The sequence below is a fragment of the Anabrus simplex genome, chromosome 6, assembly GCF_040414725.1.
Source record: "Anabrus simplex isolate iqAnaSimp1 chromosome 6, ASM4041472v1, whole genome shotgun sequence".
In the NCBI taxonomy this organism is placed as follows: domain Eukaryota; kingdom Metazoa; phylum Arthropoda; class Insecta; order Orthoptera; family Tettigoniidae; genus Anabrus; species Anabrus simplex.
This window is the reverse complement of record NC_090270.1, coordinates 126,087,611-126,107,749: the sequence shown is the minus strand read 5'-3', so window position 1 is coordinate 126,107,749 and position 20,139 is coordinate 126,087,611. Positions and strand designations below refer to the sequence as shown.

Sequence of the window (20,139 nt, the reverse complement as noted above, 5' to 3'; positions counted from 1 at the left end):
CAATTAGTCACGGAGCCGCGACTTCTTATGTGGTACTGGTATTTCTTATAGGGCTTAGTATACTGCAAGGGTGAAGACCCTCCAATCGAAAGTTATGGTTATTTTTATTGAAATGATGCCATTGGTTTTACGTCCCACTAAGTACACTTTCAAATGGTTTTCGAAGATGTTGAGGTGCCGAAATGTTCGTCCCGCAGGTGTTTTTAACGTGCCAGTAAATCTACATACATGAGTCTGACGTGTGTGAGCACTTTCAAATACCATCCAAAGAATTCAGGATTGAACTTTCCTAGCTGGGCTCAGAAGGCTAGTGCTCTACCTACCGTCTGAGCTACTCAGTCCAGCTACCTTTTCAATCGAAAGTAAGCTGTCTTGTTCGTAGGCAAATATTTTTAACGTTGTTTTTATTCGCTTCCTTACAAAAAAGTTCGGACTTTAGCACGAGTGAATACATTGTCCCGTGCTATGGTCTTCTGCAATAAAATAATTAACATCTGCTCAATATACACTTTGCCAATAAAGAATAAACTTTCTGAGAAAAGTGACTAGTAGCATTTAGTGCAATTTGCAGTGAATGATATCAATTACAATCCCTCTAAATGCGCAGAAGTATACCCCTTTACTGACAATGTGTAGATAAAACATCCATGTATTAACTAGTCAACAAATATTCAATGTGCTTCTTTCTTTGGAAAGAGCTTTTTTTGTCAGGTGAACATATTAGATCAGATAACCTATGAACCATGAAAACAGTACTGTAGTTCGGTTAATTGCAGGCTGTAATTCAAAGTGTGTGGAGATGGGGGTGGCGAGGGATACCTCTTTTTAAAAACCACAGTCCCGTATTTACAATGGCTACAGAAACATTACTTTGCTTCATTTCCCTAGCTGCCTCGTCATGCATTACTGTCCGAGGTACTCATTCAGAACTACGTATGGCTATGAAAACGTGAGGCTCAACAGGTGTTACGGAATGATAGCCTCAGGGGACGTGCTGTTGTTACTGCTACCTTGGGAAACGAGAATAATGACCTGATTGAAGGAACCCACATATGGTCATGCCTTTAGATGGATACTATTACACAAACATTTGCAGGAAGGGCAAAATAACATCTGTTTTTTCAACTGCAGAAAACTAAGGAAAAACCCCATTCAAATGGGTTGAAAATTAGTTCCAATCTCAATTCACAGAAAGAAAATAGGGAGATAAGCAAATCTGCACTGTAACTTCAAGGAAGGTAATCTCTTTCGAACAGGAAGGAGTACTGTGTTCCACTTTCTTAATGACTCCTTAGGTATAACAGATACATCAAAATAGCCTTTAACAGTAAACAGGGCAAAAGTTTAATGCGCCCACCATAGAAATGTGACTAGCAAGAAACCCAAAGAATTGCTGAGTAATAATTATGCCGATCCTCGTATGTTGGGAACCAAAATTATATCAACGTAGAAATTGGCATCATCTTCCATTGTAATAGTGAGTCGTAATGTGTATCCAATGACCCTTCCTACAATACCGACGGGTCAATAAATAATAAAACCTGCGGCATTACAGCCGAGAGGCATCATCACTGGTTTCTCACCAAGGCGACCGCGGTTCGAATCATAGATAATGCATGCGGCTTTTTTGAAACGAAATGTTACATTCCATGGATTCCGATTCCTCATAAAACTGGATATCCTGCGGCTATGATCACTCAATAATAATGTTTTTGGCTTTACGCCCCACTAACTACTTTTTCGTTTTTCGGAGACGCCGAGGTGCCGGAATGTTGTCCCGCAGGAGTTCTTGTACGTGCCAGTAAATCTACCGACACGAGGCTGCAGTATCTGAGCCCCCTCAAATACCACCGGACTGAGCCAGAATCGAACCTGCGAAGCTATCAGAAGGCCAGCACCTCAACCGTCTGAGCCACTCAGCCTGGCGATCACGATATCAACAGCTCCGTAAAGGTTACGTTGCTTATCCGACGCCCTTTCGCTGCCGTTTAGGACGTTCGTGAATCGAAAGTCAACCAAGAGCCTCAAACAAGCCATGTGAGCTAAATAACAGGTTTCTACATTCGCCTTTACCCTGTATCTTAGATATGATTATTTCCCTGATGACGTAATATACTGACACCTAGAAGCATCCCTAAAATTATTGAAGACATCAAATTCTGAAACAGAAATTATCAGAGATAATCGCCACCGAAAAGTTACAAATTTTCACAAGCCCACATATCCTCCATGATCTTAGTAAATACAATCTGATAAAAATTAATCAACGAGAAATAATGATTCAACAGAGATGCAAGGTAATACGATACGACTATTTGAGCGATAAGCAACGGAGCTTAAGTATTTTGCCTTACAGAATATTTATAAGTGTCAAATTCATCCCTACATCCCGAATATTGCAAAGACTAAGAAAAAAATTATGGTACCCGGCACACAAAATAGAGAATGAGATTCAACGAACAGAGAATAAAACTCGATAATGACTCAAGCATAGAACTGCGATCCACACAAAGAAATCCAGTCGAACCACGTCCCCGAGAACAGAGAGAGAGAGAGAGAGAGAGAGAGAAAGAGCAACATACGTATAGGCCCTGTATGTATTATATTGTGTGATCACGCCAGAATATAGCAGTCGCTCATTACAAGACATCTTTTCGCCAGACCATGAGAAAACAAATCGAAATTTTATGTGATAGGTGATAACGTAAACATAGCGATAGGCCCCTCCAGATGAGTCCCAACCACACTGATGTGACTTCACATTCAAAAATTTCTCCTGCAATGACGAGGCCTGCGACGCTGGAACTCTGTTTAAATTAGACTATAGATTGAGAAACTGGAGACCAATTCGCAAGGTTAAGGACCTACTACCAAAGTCAATTTGGTTCTTTTTTTCTCTTTTGTACCTGAAACAAGTCCATAGCCCACGAATGTAGTCCACAACCTGCTTCCCCAACCTGGTAAGTGAATAATCAACTTTGTTTTCCGTGAATGTTTAAAGACTTTTATGACACTAAGTATGTGCGATCACCAACATATCTGGATGTTGCAAACTTCTAAGACAGTTTTAAGCTACTCATCAACTAGATGAGATTTCGACGGAGAGAAGCAAAGCAAGTAAACAAACAAGGAAATTCGTGCTTTTCGGTGTCAACTGATATTGTGATCATGGTAGGTAAGGGTTTATTCTGCCCGAAGGCAGATCCGAACCTTCGCAGAGGTGTGCCTGAGCCGGAGTTGACGTACGGTAGGGTGGCCAGTTCCTTTCCGCTCCTCAATTACCTTACCCCCCACCAACAGCGCGTGGCAACCCATCCACTTCTTGACCACGTCCAATGTTGCTTAACTTCCGAGATCTCACGGGATCCGGTGTGTCAACATGGCTACGGCCGTTGGCTTGTGATCATGGGACCTAAGTATTTACGTCGAATCACATGGACATAACTGTTCATTTCGAAAATCCCACGCGCGTTGGCCGGGATTCGAACAGCGGCCGTCATAAGAGACAATTAGTGGCTCAGAGTGTGAATTTAAATTGTCAGTCCTGCGTACGAGTATGCAAAAAAGGGCTGATTATCTCCATTCCTGTACTGTGTCTACAGGAAGGAAACTGTTAAGATCTAGGTTTGGGACAGATACCTCAGGTCATAGAAAGAAAATCTCCCTCAATTTACTTGGAGTTAGTTCAAAAATTAACAGATTTATCGCTGGGATTAGAACCTCGTACCTCCGAAGAGAACACATTTCCAGTCTTATTTTGGAGCGGACTTAATTCATTTGCCAGTTACATGTACCTAAAAAGTATCAACCTGTACTTAAAAAGTGCAATACGTGATCAATATTTGTGACGTACAAATACCCAATTAAAAACTAAGGTTATACTCAAAAAACGTTTTTTTTTACAAATTTCTTTGCGACGCACACTCAGAATACGTCGCAGGGCGTCGATGGGATAAGAAAGACCGAAGAGGGGAGGAACGAAGCGACCGTGGCCTTAAGGTACAGCCGCGGCACTTGTATGGTGTGAAGATGGGAAACCACAGAAAACCATCTTCAGGGTTGCCGACAGTGGAGTTCGAGAGCTCAGTACATCCAAAACAATTTCACCAAATCCATGACAATTTGTTCGAACATATTCTACCTATACACATTTTCGATGGGATAGAATGCTGATGAGCCTACATCATATTATAAATGACCGAAATCTAAGAAACTGGATAACATTTCTGGCAGTTACTTGACACAGAACAAAAGCAGATTTCTACCAACTTTTGTTTCTACATTATCCATTAACACATCGAAGGTTTTCGGTGACCCAACGATTAGGGCTGGGATCGAAAAGGTGGCCCTAATGACGGCATATGTCCAGTATTAGCCTCATGTGAAAATAGGAAACCATGGAAAACATCCTTCAGAGCTGCCGACAGCGGGATTCGAACTCACCATCTCCCGAATGTAAGTTCAGAGCTACGGGACCCAAACAGCGGGGGCCAATTAGCTCGGTTCCATTTATTCGTCGATATCAACTCCAGATTTATGTGGATAATGATCCACGTGGACGTGAAGAATCACGAGACTGAGTGAAAACCCAATGAGTGACACTGTCACTCGGCTACCAACCCCTCCCCCAAGTTCTTCAATGACTGCCACATTCGCCTGCGTAGTAAAGACCACGGAAAGAAATGCCAACAACTAACGCCATGGCGCTACAGTCCTCATGGGTCTTTGCTTACCAAACAACTACAGCACAGCCCGAAGGCCTGCATATTCTGAGATGCGCGTCGTCGGTAAGACGAATCCTCTCTGCAGTTATTTTTAGCTTTCTAGACCGGAGCCGCTAGCTCACCATCAATAACTCCTCAGTTATTCTCACGTAGTCTGAGTGAACCTTGAACCAGCCCACAGCTCTCGACCTGACCGGGAATTGAAACCCGGGGCTTACGGGTAAGAAAGTTATTATTATCTTATGGCGACGATATGATAGGAAAGGGTTAGGAGTGGGAAGGAAGCGGCCGTGGCCTTAAGGTACAGCCCTTTGCCTGGTGTGAAAATGGGAAACCACGAAAAACCATCTTCAGGGCTGCCGACAGTGGGGTTCGAATCCACTATCTCCCGAATGCAAGCTCACAACTGCGCACCCCTGACCGCACGGCCAACTCGCCCGGTAGAAAGTAGGTTACAACCGGGCAACCAACCTTGATCAAGCCTGTAACAAAAAATATGTCGATCACGGAGGTCAGCAACGGATAGCCGATTTTTTAAATGGGAATCCGAAGCCTCAAAAGTGAATAAACTTTCCAACAGACATCCTTGAGAGAGCAACGTATGTCCGAAGCAACAAACCTTCACGCTTGGTCAAACAAGTTTACTGGCGCAGTAAACTTCTCATTTCGACTTACGTTGGGAATTCAATGCATATCAAGTTTGACCCGAGACAAAATCAACTTTGTATATTTCTCATCGTTAACACATATCTTTCAAGGGACAGAAAATATCAGCTCTAAAAGTTTATCCATTGACATCAGACGAAGGTAAAACAAATTTTCTTTTCTTGCAATTGGCTTTCCGTCGCACCGACACAGATAGGTCTTATGGCGACGATGGGATATGAAAGGCCTAGGAGAGGGAAGAAAGCGGCCGTGGCCTTAATGTATAGCCCCAGCATTTGCCAGTGTGAAAATGGGAAACCACGGAAAACCATCTTCTGGGCTAGCGACAGTGGAGTTCCGGGTTGTATCCCCACAGCCGCACGGCTAACTCGCCCGATAAAACATAAATTAATAAACAGAAACCCACCTCTCATACAAAAGATTTTTTTTCTTCTTACAAGTTGCTTTATGCCGCACCGACGCAGACAGGTCTTACGGCAACGATGGGATAGGAGAGCGCTACGAGTGGGAAGGAAACGACCGTGGCTTTAAGGAACAGTCGCAGCTTTTGTCCATCTTCAGGGCTGCCGACAGTGGGGTTCGAACCCATTATCTCCCGGATGCAAGCTCACAGCTGGGCGCCCCTAATCACACGGCCAGCTCTTCCGGTACAAACAAAAGTAATTTTGTGCATTCTTCTATATATAATGCCAAGGATCTATTAGAAAGTATATAAAATTTGACAAAGCACTGTAAGCAATTGTTCATAACAGAATAGGATTAAAGGACTAGTTAAACACATGGCAGTTAGAAACTAAGGTGTTGTAAGATTGCTTAAGAAGCAATTCAGTATGGTCGTCTAACCATTAACCACAAATCAAAATAAGAAAATCAGCATCATTGCTTTGTATTTGAGGAAGTAAATCTATAAATGTCTTTCTGATACATTTTACTGCACATTTCAAATTGCTCATTTGTTCTCCAGATCCAATTAATTGTTAAGACCACATAAGAGTCAATCTGTCAAATTCATCCATTTCATTCTCTACCAGTACATGAACTGCCTGATGTAACTATTACCGATTCAGCAATTATTTGATATACGTACTACACTGACATTATTAACCACTAAACATACAGCTAGACATTGAAGCAATAAATCACAAAAGAGGAATCTGCAAACAAGAATGATGTGGAATTAGAATGATGGGATTTTTCAATTACACTGGCACCCACAGAGCACGATCAATCTTTCAGAAAGTTTTGAAGTCCTGAAGGTGGTCGTCTAACCATTGCATTTCAATTAAATACTAAATATATACAAGAGAAAGAGCACATTTTTTCTCTCATCAACAACTATGACCGATTGCAATGTTTTGTTACTTATCCATTAACTTATGTTAAAATAATCTGACTACAGAACTTTGCAAGAGCCAGTCAACAGAAATCCAGGATTTAAAAGCTATAAACATAACCCTAGTGTGATATATAGGCCTATATCCAAATCTTATTTTATCACCCAGAGGAAACAGTCTCAAAAATTCAATAGGGTATTTATATTTGCATCTTGAAAATTTCTTCAATGAAACTGTAGGGTTATCCACAATATTCAACAGTCATAATTAATTTTAATTCAGCACAATACACCTCAATGTGGAAGAAAGTATTTCATGCCCTTCCAATGGTACAAACAGAACAGTCTCCTTAGGAAGTCTTTTGATCTTACATTGACTATGAACTCCCAAAACGAAATATTTTCCCCTCCCTGCTTAGTCACACTTCCTATTGGTAGCACATGACTAACTCAAGTGGAATGTACAGCTACCTAAATACAAAGAAAATCCTGAACTAAAATTCTGAACAAATGTAGTATTGAAAAACACACACAAATAGTTAACTTAACATTCTGATAAACTGTAATGTAAAAGGAATTCCAGAAGCATGTGTTACAAAATCTTAAAGGTGGTTTTACTTACATAGATGAGTCCAGAGTAGTATCGGTCCTTGATATTGTGCAGGACAGAAGCTTCGTTGAGGCAAGTCAACTCTGCCATGTCTTCAACCTTGTCAAATTTTGGTGGATTCATTTTTTGGATATCATCTTTAGCGACTAATATGCGTTTACCGGTGTCCGAGATCTCCACTTCTACTTCATCACCACGTTCACCTTTGATACCAGCAGCAACAAAGCCATGAGTTTCATGAGGTACCCAAACCAGTCTTTTTTGGGTCCATTCAGCTTGCGTGGCTGGATCATTGAACATATTTCTATCAACAGAAAGGTATTTTAATTCCGGATCAGACCGGTCAAATTTCGTATCACCATCCGCCATGTTGAAATATCAAATAATATGCGGGGAAGTGTTTCTACAGCACAGCACACTGACAGTAAACACACAGAACAAAGTATTTTCACTATCTCTGGATCTAAATGAAGAAGTTCAAGGGGTCGAAACACTAAAGCAAAACACTGTTTGTGGGTTCAACACAACAAAAAAATAAACTTTAGATAACAAAAATCCCACATGAAGACCGCCTGCAGTCACCTGCCTGCCAAGTGACAGTTGCAGCTAGTACGGGAGTGCTCGACTAAGCCGGCCGACGCCCGCAGAAGCTTTGGCGATAGAAAGCGCTAGCGACTCGGGAGATCGTATTTAGAAAGCGCTGTCGTGAATGCCATTGGTCAATTCATTCGACGTGCAAGTCAAACTCCATACGTGGCGCAACTTATAAATCAACCATATGTTAAGTCGGAATGCAATAAATAACTTTGCGAGTTTCAAAAAAAGTAGAAAATTAATGTACTACATAAATCTCTCGTAATGATTATAATCTTTATAATTTGATTTAATCTTCGACAGAAAGATGCAAGCAGTAGCTTTAGCATATCACAGACGGCTATGAGCAGTGTGCACCATACTGTCATTTGAGGTGTTGTAATAAACTTGAAATCGTGCTTCTGGCCATCACGACAAGACTCCTCATATCTTGAGCCTGTATATTTATTTTATTTTATTGGCAATGACCTACTACACGGTAACTCTTTGGTCACCTTTGAATTAAGAACTATCGTCAATATGAAGTTTGTTTTTTTTTTGCTAGGGGCTTTACGTCGCACCGACACAGATAGGTCTTATAGCGACGATAGGATAGGAAAGGCCTAGGAGTTGGAAGGAAGCGGCCGTGGCCTTAATTAAGGTACAGCCCCAGCATTTGCCTGGTGTGAAAATGGGAAACCACGGAAAACCATCTTCAGGGCTGCCGATAGTGGGATTCGAACCTACTATCTCCCGGATGCAAGCTCACAGCCGCGCGCCTCTACGCGCACGGCCAACTCGCCCGGTTCAATATGAAGTACTTAGGGTTCACTTTCAGATTTCGACAGAAGTGTCATTAAAATTTTCTACTGTACAAGGGAGGTTCCCATAAAAAGGAAAGAAGAAGCCTTCATATTTTTCATATAACCGTGTATGTTTATCGTTAAATGATTCGAAAGATAAGATTCAGTAGTTATATTCCGACCTATAACAAATGTACATTCGTACAAACATATTCATTATAGACGGTTATGCCTTTCAACGTTCAGTCTCGAGCCTTTGTGAGTTTACTAAACGTCGCCACAATCCTCTGTTTGTAACTAGTTCTGTGGTCTCTTTTAGTTCTATCTCTCTTATCTTTAAATCATTAGAAACTGAGTCTAACCATCGTCGTCTTGGTTTCCCTCTACTTCTCTTACCCTCCATGACCGAATCCATTATTCTCCTATGTAACCTAAATTCCTCCATTCGCCTCATATGACCCCACCACCGAGACCGGTTTATGCGTACAGCTTCATCAATCGAGTTCATTCCTAACTTAGCCTTTATCTTCTCATTTCGATTACCAAAAGTCCGTAGAATAATAATAATAATGGTTTATAGTACTTATATTTTTACGTAAATAGAGCAAGTCTAAGAAGCCTCCGTGGCTCAGGAGGCAGCGCGCCGGCCTCTCACCGCTAGGTTCCGTGGTTCAAATCCCGGTCACTCCATGGTGAGATTTGTGCTGGGCAAAACGGAGGCGGGACAGGTACTCCGATTTTCCCTGTCATCTTTCATTCCACCAACACTCTCCAACATCATTTCATTTCATCTGTCAGTCACTAATCATTGCCCCAGAGGAGTGCGACAGGCTTCGGCAGCGGCACAATTCCTATTCTCGCCGCTAAATGTGGGCTTCATTCCTTCCATTCCTGCCTCGGTCGAATGACTGGAAACGGGCTGTAGATTTTTCTGAGAAAGTCTAACACAGACACCCGAGTAAGGCTTTGCGCTAATATTTCCAAACAGCAATATCATTACTAGAAATTGTCGTTCCATTCTCTTAAAAATAGGCATTACAGAAAATATTGGCATACACACCGTTAACGACCGCTTTGTTCATAGCCCTTAGAATAGTTTATGTTAGTTAAAATGGAATCCGAATATTTATTTTCTCTTTAATTCTTAATCATGCCTGTACCCTTCAACCAGGAAATTCAAGTATTAGTGCTGAAAACGCCATGATGAAAGTATACTCATTTTAGTACCCATATACGCTAGATATAGAGAATATGTATTTGATCATGAAAATTGACAATAAATATTCTTCCATTAATTATTTTGTATTTTTCTCGATAAGCATTGGGCATTTTCATTTTTACGAACATAACTGCGGTAAAGTATGCGCAGGTTTGCGTTGTATAATTCGTACTGATGAAAGTTTCACATCCAAGGGGAACTTGTATGGTGGTAACATGATATGTTCACCAATGATTTATGGATACATATTACTCTCTATTCGAAAGGCTGCCTGAAATCACCAGCTTCAAGCTTTCTCCTAGAGAGTTTATCACAAGCACATACTAACCATATGTGACCAAACACGACTACAGTACCTATAGCCGATGTTAGTATATTTTGAAATTTCTGTGAAACTTCCACAGTAATGAAATAAGCAACTCCTTATTTTATAATATAGAGGGGAAAGAATATTGAATACTGTACATAGGCCTATCATGAAGTTAAAGTTTCATATTACATCACTTGTTAACCTCTCACGTGTTACAGAACACCAAACTAGGAATTGGGTGTTGTGAGGCAATTTTATGCGATGATTCATTGAACCTCTAGCCATTAATTACACAGTAATCATAAACTTCAAATTACATGGTGAGAGAGAGAGGGGGGGGGGGGGGAGGGAGGGAGGGAGGCGTTCGAAAGTTATGCCAAAATGTCAGGCATGTTGGTGTAGAAGTGGAACTAGGATAAGGGTACTGAGAGTAACGAATTTCAGCCGTCACACTCCTCGGTCAATACCAGGCCAGACCCTTGTTGCAGTCTGAGTCATAGGTCCAGAGACTGGTGTGACGTAGCTCTCCGTGCCACCCTATCCTCTGCTAACCATTTAATTTCTATGCAACTACTATGAAAATCATGCCTTGGTCTTAGCCTACCGTTCTTACCGCCTACGCTTCCCTCAAAAACTAACTGAAACAGTCCTAGGTGTCTTAAAATGCGTCGTATCATTTTGCCTCTTCTTCTGGTCAAATTTCGCCAAAGCGATCTCCTCTCACCAATTCTATTATTTCTGCACTCGTGATTCGATCTACCCATCTCATTTTTAGAATTCGTTTGTAATACCACATTTCGAATGGTACTTTAAAGATACGCACGAACTCCATACTGTTGATGGAAAATTTTCGACGCATGAATTATTAAGTCCATAAAGTTAGGATTAAGTAACATTTAAACTTTTCTTGCTCTTAGAAGCAGCACGAATACCTTTTTTATTAAAACTGCTTTAATAATAATAATTTATTAAGGCGCACAATGTGCATTAAAATGAATATAAAAATTATTCTCCTGTATAAAACCGTATCAAAGATGCTTGCCGCTTCTTACACTTTAGTATATGGTAATGTTCGCAATAATTTAAGCACCGTTCACACACGCACTTGGGATTCCAATCGTGATAAGTCCTGAGACATAGAGCCAGTGGTGCAATCCATGTACTGCTTTGAAAGTCTATTTTATCAATTATATCTGCATCTGTTGAACTACCACGAGTTATAGTAGGCACAAGTTCTGTTTCTTTCAGTGATAAATACTATTTTTATTTAAGTATATGTTTTATACAGTTTCTTCGGGTGATAAATATTATCTGTTAATGAATGAATTAAATCTTGAAACAATTTTCTTTCGGAAATCAGGGTTTAATTATACATGTATTTAACCATAACATAAGTTATTAATGTTGTCTGGGATGTTTTTATGACTATAGGTATATTTAAGTGAAATATTTATGATTCAATGATAAAATAAAGTTATAGGTTACTCACTCACCTTCCCCCGTAAGCAATTCTTCTGCACATCATTGCATTTTATGAATGCGCATATGACCTAAATATGAATGTATATGACATTAATTTATTTAATAATTTCAAATATTTGGAAAAAGGACATTCCTGATATAATAAAAATATTTCTGGCAAGCGCATGGACCTACTAGATGTTCAAATTTCCCACGTTGAGCGCTACTGCGAGGTTCAGTAATAGATGACAAACATAATTCGTCAAAAGTGCGATAACTTATCGGAAGTTTTATTTAATTATAAAAATGAAGATAAGATTGTAACTCTTTGCATTCTCGTATCATCCTTCCATTACGCAACTAACAAGTGAATATTTTTAGCACTCAACACGTACGCAATTGGGCTGCGTTGTATCAAGCAAGGTATTCTGAATCTGTGTTGCATGCCACGCCCATAGGTTCACTTGGATTCATATTCTGCATATTCTGTACTGTACATCACGCTGAACATACCTTTTTCCAGTTATCTGTGGAATTTCTGAAAATGTTTGCGTACCATTGTATTCACTGTTTGGAGGTTAATTATGTGAAATAAAGATTTATTCTGAAATAGTTTCGTAGATACTTCGTACCGGTATATAAAATTACGAACCTACTTGAAGTTAATGATCTTACAGTCTATCAGTACTATTTATTAGTATAATATAGCTTAATAATTGAAAATGAAAACCTACAATCTGTTTTCCAGTCATTGACCGGGTGAGGGATGTAATGAATGAAACATACTGTACCTAGGCTGTTATTACAATGGGGTCGCCACTCCCAAGGTGATTTTTATTAATGAGTGATAAATGCGATGAAATGATAATGGAGAGTGTTGCTGGAATGAAATATGACAGGGAAAACCGGAGTACCCGGAGAAAAACCTGTCCCACCTCCGCTTTGTCCAGCACAAATCTCACATGGTGTCACCGGGATTTGAACCACGGTATCCAGCGGTGAGAGACCGACGCGCTGCCATCTGAGCCACGGAGGCTCTTATAGCTTAATAATTATTTATTTTTAATTGTAGACTACCAGTACATATTTTGCCTTATTTAATCAATCACTACTGATTCCCATGTAGGACAGTCGCCCATGTGACACATTTCCTATCAGTGGTTACCTAGTCTTTTCTTAAATTATTTCAAGAAAGTTGGAAATTTATCGAACAGTAATATTTTCTAATCCATAACTCTTTTTATAAACAAATATTTGTCCCAGTTTGAACTCTTGAATTTCAACAACTTCAGTTGCAATCTTCTTTGCTTGTAAAAACACCATTCAACCTTATTCATCTACTACTGTAATGTCACAACTAAGCATATATGAAGAGATCTATGGTAATATAAAATTTATCTACCAATCGCATTTATGTGATTAATCCATTGAAGATCTTTCCTTACATTAACACCTAGGTACCTACTTACAGTGATTTGCATGAGATCCCTTGGTGAAACTCACAATCTAACTTTTCACCCTGTTTACCGTCATAGCATTTATTGTCTGCTGTCTGTGTCATAATATCATCAAGGTCTTTTTGCAGTCTCTTACAATCCTGTAACTTATTTATTAGACAGTATAACATCATCCGCAAAAAGCCTTATCTCCGATCCGGTTCTCTACTCATATCATTTATACACATAAAAGAAAACATAAAGATCTAGTAATACTGCTTTACCTTCTGAATCTAAAATATCTGCTATATTTTACTGGAATCTTACAAGTTGAGCTTCAGTGGAATAACTTATCCTAAACCCAAACTGCCTTCTATCAACCAGTTAGTAATATTGCAAACATGTCCAATATAATCAGAAAGAACACTTTTCCAAAGCTCTCATGCAACACGTGTCAAACTGATTGACCAGTAATTATCATTTGATGTTTATCACCCTTTTGTTTTACACATGGGCTACTAAAGCAACTCTCCATTCATTTGGTATAGCTCCTTCATTAGATGGAAACCCACAGCGTGTTTCCTGTTCTTTGATTGGGCCAGGAATGGAATGAATAAAGCTCCATCTAGCGGTGAGGATAGGGATTATATCGGCTGCCGAAGCCTGTGGCACTTTTGGGGGCAATGATTTAATGACTGAGAGATGAAATGAAATGATAGTGGAGAGTGTTGCAGGAATGAAGATGATAGGGAAAACTGGAGTACCAACAGGAAAACCTGTCCAACCTCTGTTTTGTCAAGCACAAATCTCACATGGAGTGACCAAGATTTGAACAACAGAACCCAGCGGTGAGGTGCCGGCACACTGCAGCCTGAGCCATGGAGGCTCCTTCTATAACTCCTTCATGCAAACAATAATTATAATGTAGTTGGACTTTACCGTTCCTTACCGGTACCACTTTTTAAGGTAGGCCTACGTAACTATTTTCACATTCATCAACAATAGCTTTAAACCCATCCCATAAGCTGTTTACATTCTTAAAACCATTTTCCTAATGGGTATAAAAAATATTACAACAGTTATAAATTTTTCACTGATCAAAATTACTTCTTTTTATACTCTTTCATCCCTGTCTGATCAACCATATGGTACTGCCTAATAATCCAATTTTTACAACCTTAGTTTCTATCGCATTTATTTTTAACTATGACAAAAGCAGCTACATGATCACTTATATCACTTTAGTTTCTCTACACAACTCCTATTGTTTTACCGGCACCACATCCAGAATATTCTTCCCTCTAGTTGGTTCCATCACTTTCTGATTCAGCTGTCCTTCCCAGATTAACTTACTGTCATTTGGTAAATTGAGATCACCCACTACAATCATTTTCCTTTCTGTGTTGTTTCTCCACATAGGTGATTATCTTATCAAATAATTCTGCATCAGTGCCGGCGCCACACTTTCCAGGTCTGTATGCTCCGAAAACGTGAAGTTACCTATTATCTTTAGAGGTGTGCCTTACACCTAGAATTTCATGTTTCTCATCCTTAACTTTTTTGTAGCTTACAAATTCTTCTTTCATCAGTATGAATACCTCCCCATCCTACCATTCCTATTATATCTCTACAATAAACACTCCAGTTGCATGTGAAAATTTTTGCATCCATAATGTCACTTCTCAGCTGTGATTCAGCTCCTATTACAATACCTGCTAAATATAAATCTATCATTCATTTCATATCACATTAACTCCTCTGATGAGGTTGACATGAAGGGCATCTAGTTGTAAAAACTTGCCACAAAATTTTAAATTAACCTCCTAACTTATACGTACCACCGTGGTTCAACTGAAGTCTATCTGAGTGCATCTCTACCTCCTACTCACCCTTCTTCTTCCATATGTAATTCTTTAAATAGTTAAAAGTTAAAACAGTGTACATCTAATTAAAATCTTGAAATCAAGTTAAAGGTGAAATTAAATTTATAATGAAAAGTTATTCTCATTAGAAGTTCTTAAATCAAATGAAAATTGAAATTAAACTTAAAATCAAAAATAGAAAACTGACAAAATATATAATATCTCATATTCTTTAGATTCTCAGGCCAAAATTACATATATTGACACTGATACAAAATTACTCATGTGGTTTTCTCAAAAATGCATTATTTATTTGAGCCTTAAATCAGTTGAATGTCCTGTATTCTTGGTTGGAATTTGTTATGTGAATTAAGGCTGAAATTTCCTAAGTCAGTTATTGTTGATACTGAATTACTCACTGGGGAATTCTATTGAAATAAAATAAAATAAAATAAAATAAAATAAAATAAAATAAAATAAAATAAAATAAAATAAAATAAAATAAAATAAAATAAAAATGTATTAAATAACATTGACTGGCTGTGAAAATATTCTTTTTTAAGATTAATTAATCAATACTGCTGAACATGTTTTCCTGTTATACAATTATGATATATTACACTGCTTTACGCGAATAAGAGATGAGATGATATTATGAAATGTTGGAATCCACCTAGCTTTGAATACAAGTTTTGAATTGTATGAGCTGAGTACTTTGCCATGGAATGTCTAATCTACATACGAGAATGTAGACTGTAAAGAGACGGTTTCTAAAACTACCAACCAAGAATACTAAGGATGTCACCTATTGGCTCTGTTGTCAAATAAAAATTGGTTTATAGCATAACAGAAATTTAGAATAGTAGCACTGATGTTCTTTTGGCTATCAAGGCCTACAGCTAATTTTACAGGGTAAACAAAAAATTACTGTCATTTAATCTTTAAATTAACTCAGTGGATACAGGAGTAAAAGTTGGTTGAATTCAGGATATCTTATCTTAAAATCAGTATATCAAACTTTTCTTCAGGAGTATACATTTCTCTAATGTACTCACTTTACTTCTAAATAATCCTTGTACACAGTACCCAACTACTTTCTTTCTTTCTTTCTTTCTTTCTTTCTTTCTTTCTTTCTTTCTTTCTTTCTCTGTGTCAGAGGCACCAGTTAAATACAATACAGATGATGTACAGTAAGAAGTAAATTACATAACTTAAGACACAGTACAGTGAATTATTAATAAAAATACACTATTCAAACTATACAGTACTAAACCTAACATTATAAATTAAGGACACCGAAACAAATCATTGGAACCATTCACAAACGTCTGATTGCCATGTAGCCCTTATCCTAATTAAATGATCTGTATCCAATAGCTGGCAATGGCAATAGCATTTGGGTTGGGAAGTATTAAATCTTCCATTGTGTATGATGTTGCACACAATGGACACTGGTGAAAATGTTGAGCTGTCTGTAGTTCCTCACAATCGAAGAGGGAACAATCACTCAAAATCTGCAGGTTCAGCTTGGCTCTGCTTACTCCAGTAAGTTGTCTGTTAAGCACCTTTCATGTAGCCCAGTCCTCCTTGTGGCCAGGAGGGAGGTTTTCTTTTGGAGTCATTCAGTTAGAGAGATGACCAGTTCTTTTCTTCTACATTCTCGTTCTAGCGGTATTCACATTCATGTCGAGACCGACTATTGTCTGAAGGAAGCTATTCCTAGATTTAAGGTGAAGGTGGGCAAAGAATGTCCAAATAGTGGGTGTGTTTGTGATGTGGATGCCTTAAATCTTTCAGATCAAAAATTAGATGGATGGCTTTTCCGGCGTTTGCTCTATTAACCAGCGTTTCGTCTTAGGTCTGACACTAGACTCTTCAGAGTGGGATGTGTCCTTGTTCGCTGTTGTCTCACTGCATATCTCCCCAGAAGCAATACCAGCTAAGCAGTGGATTTTCTCAACAGGAGTAGACTTCAGGCATCCAGTAGCTTTGGTTGAGTACAGTGTCAACCTGCTGTGTATGGGCTGATTTATTGTTACACTGGGCTGTCATATTCACCTGCAGAGTACACAGGGCTGAAGCTGATGTTGTAAGAGTTTGGGGCTGAGTTTACAAAGTAGTGCCTTTCAACTTGAAAAGTATGTTGTTTCCTGTGGATACCTATTACCTGATGTTTTAGCAGTGTTTCTTATAAGTCAGTGTGCGATCCAGGGTGACTCTTAGATATTTGGTAGTGAAACAATAATTCAGTAGCTTTCCTTTCCAACATACTTCAAGTTTCCAGGATACCTGAATGTGTCGCAGGTGAAATGCGCAGACTTGAGTCTTTTTGAGATTGGGTTTGGTTATAATATGTTCTGAGTTCTTCCAATGCATGCATGAGAGAAATTTCTACTTCTTCAAACTGGTAGATTGGGTGACGAGTGTAATAAAGCTTTTAGTGCCTTAGTACAACTACTGATAAGCTACATCTCTGAGGATTATAAAAGCAGCATATTTGTGCATATTTGTACCTTTCATCACAGGTGTTAATTGTGAGTGTTATTTTCATGGGCAAAACAATGAGATTATCAGTTAAGAAGTTTTAATTATCTCGTATTTCCTCTAAAAACAGTTATTACCATATGAGACCATCTTAGCATAAATCAAAGACAGAAATGTGTGAGGTACAACGAATGAAAGAATCTGTGAAATGAATCTGTGAAATTGTATTTTGATTAAAAGGCCATGTTGAACATTTAATGTTTACTGATGATTTCCCAGGAAAAAATGGCTGGTGTCTTCTGAGTAGAATGATGGTACGTGACAGGAAAATTGAATTTATGTACTCTTGGAAGTGGGCTGGCGATGTCAGCTGAAATTATGAGGATGTTGCAGTAGGTGTTATGCTCTTGAATCAATCAGTCATCATTGATCTGCATTTAGAGTGGTCGCGCAGGTGGCAGATTCTCTATCAATTGTTTACCTCATATTTACATTTATTTATAATTTTTTACCTAGCCTTTTCTAAAATATTTTCAATGAACTTGGAAATTTATCAAACATTTCCCATGATAATTTATTCTAGTCTTTTACTCCTTGTCTAATAAATGAATATTTGCCCCAGTCTGTCATCTTGAATTCCACCGTTATCTTCATTTATTATGATCTTTCCTGCTTTTAAAAGCTCCACTCAAGCTTATTCTTTTACTTATGTCATTCCATGCCAACTCCCCACTGACAGCTCAAAACATATCACATAATACCAATATAAATGGTCCGTTATTGGACATTATAAATTTTCCAGCTAACTCATTCCTAGTTGCCAGCGTTTCGCCCCCATGTGCTAGGCTGGGCTCATCAGTTGGTACAGACCATTTATATTGGTATTATAAATTTACTCATTCAGAACAAATATTTCTGATTCCCTATGGGAATCAACATCTATAACGTACCACATAGTCGAGAATCTCGTCTCCTTACTCCCAAGTCTTCCCTGCCCAAAGTTTGCAACATTTTAGTAACACTACTCCTTTGTTGGAAATCACCTAGAACAAATCGTGTTGCTTTCCTTTGAATTTTTTCTAGTTCTCATATCAAGTAGTTCTGGTGAGGGTCCCATACACTGAAGCCATACTCTAACTGCGGTCTTACCAGAGACTTATACGCCCTCTTCTTTACATCTTTACAACAACCCCTAAATACTCTCATAACCATGTGAAGAGATCTGTAACCTGTCTTAACTACCTCGTTACCGAGCTCGATAGCTGCAGTCGCTTAAGTGCGGCCAGTATCCAGTATTCGGGAGATAGTAGGTTCGAACCCCACTGTCGGCAGCCCTGAAAATGGTTTTCCGTGGTTTCCCATTTTCACACCAGGCAAATGCTGGGGCTGTACCTTAATTAAGGCCACGGCCGCTTCCTTCCCACTCCTGGCCCTTCCCTGTCCCATCGTCGCCATAAGACCTATCTGTGTCGGTGCGACGTAAAGCAACTAGAAAAAAAAAAAAAACCTACCTCGTTAATATGATTACCCCAATGAAGATTATTACTTATATTAACACCTACATACTTGCATTGCTCTCCATAAGGTACTATCACCCCACCAACACAATAATTAAAACTGAGAGGAATTTTCCTCTTGGTGAAACTTACAACTTGACTTTTCATCCCATTTACATTCATACCATTCATTTTTTTTTTTCGATTTTTTTTTGTTTTTTTGCTGAATTCAATTTCCTAGTGAGCTCCTTCAATCTCTCCTTATTTCTGCAACCATTCCTAACTCTATTCTTCTAATTCTATTCTTTCTAATTTGCACTTCCTTCTTAATTTCTTTATTTTCCTGTTATAATATAATGGATCCTTACTGGATCCGTGCCCGGTCAGGTTCCATGGGGATCAGGCACTGAACTGAGTAGGTGTTTGGCATAACTTAACGGAAGACACTGGGGAGGGGGGCCTCAACCCCGACACGGCGTGTCCCATATGGCTGATAGGGAATGTTCCTGTAGATATTCAGGACAGGTGTGAATAAGGCTTAGCCAAATAAACACCTGCAGATCAACTGAGGCAAAAAGGACTGCAGTCAATGGTCTCTATGGCGGAAGAGGATATTTCCCAATGGCTGAGAGGGCAGAAGAACTGGCTCTACGGCTAACAACCGTAGTTCTAACCATGGACAGAGTAATCTGTTCCACCAAGCATTATCATGAGGTAACACTATGCATGATGGAAACACCTTCAAGGAAAACTACCCCAGGTGGTACCCAGCAATGGAAATCCACCGTTGCATCAGACGTCGCAAACAAGCCTTTGGATTCTGGGGAGCTTGTACCAACATGCAAGATAGAGTCAGAGCCACCTGGTATCCAGACTGATGACGTACTAATGACAAACACGACTAACCTAAAACAAATTTTACGGACAAAGAAATATCACTATTTTGGAACTATCAACATACAGACTCTACTTCGGATGGGAAAATTAAAATAGACTTTGGATGAAATGGAAAATCAGAATATCCTAATACTAGCAGTGCAAGAGGTATGTTTTACTGATATTAATATGTTTGATTCAGAATCATTAAGGGTAAACCTGGACGGAAAACTGGAAGAAATCTGCAGCAACCTGGCACAGCATTTTGTGTAAACAAATGAGTTAT

General features: G+C 39.0%; 2 protein-coding genes across 4 annotated transcripts in view; one reads left to right on the top strand and one right to left on the bottom strand.

Moving 5' to 3' along the window:
• zip (myosin heavy chain 10) overlaps window positions 1–7,966 on the bottom strand; it is a 458,974-nt gene extending 451,008 nt beyond the window's left edge. For all 3 annotated transcript variants that reach the window (XR_010860546.2, XM_067149903.2, XM_067149904.2), the window contains exon 1: window positions 7,346–7,966. Coding sequence is in view for 2 of the 3 variants with exons in the window: in XM_067149903.2 (XP_067006004.1) it covers window positions 7,346–7,702 (357 nt within the window). In the remaining variant the exon portion in view is untranslated. The remainder of the gene's footprint in view (window positions 1–7,345) is intronic.
• Window positions 7,967–11,982: 4,016 nt separating this feature from the next.
• LOC136876180 (uncharacterized) overlaps window positions 11,983–20,139 on the top strand; it is a 153,563-nt gene continuing 145,406 nt past the window's right edge. Inside the window, exon 1 of the mRNA XM_067149905.2 lies at window positions 11,983–12,122. The gene's annotated coding sequence lies outside the window, so the exon portion shown is untranslated. The remainder of the gene's footprint in view (window positions 12,123–20,139) is intronic.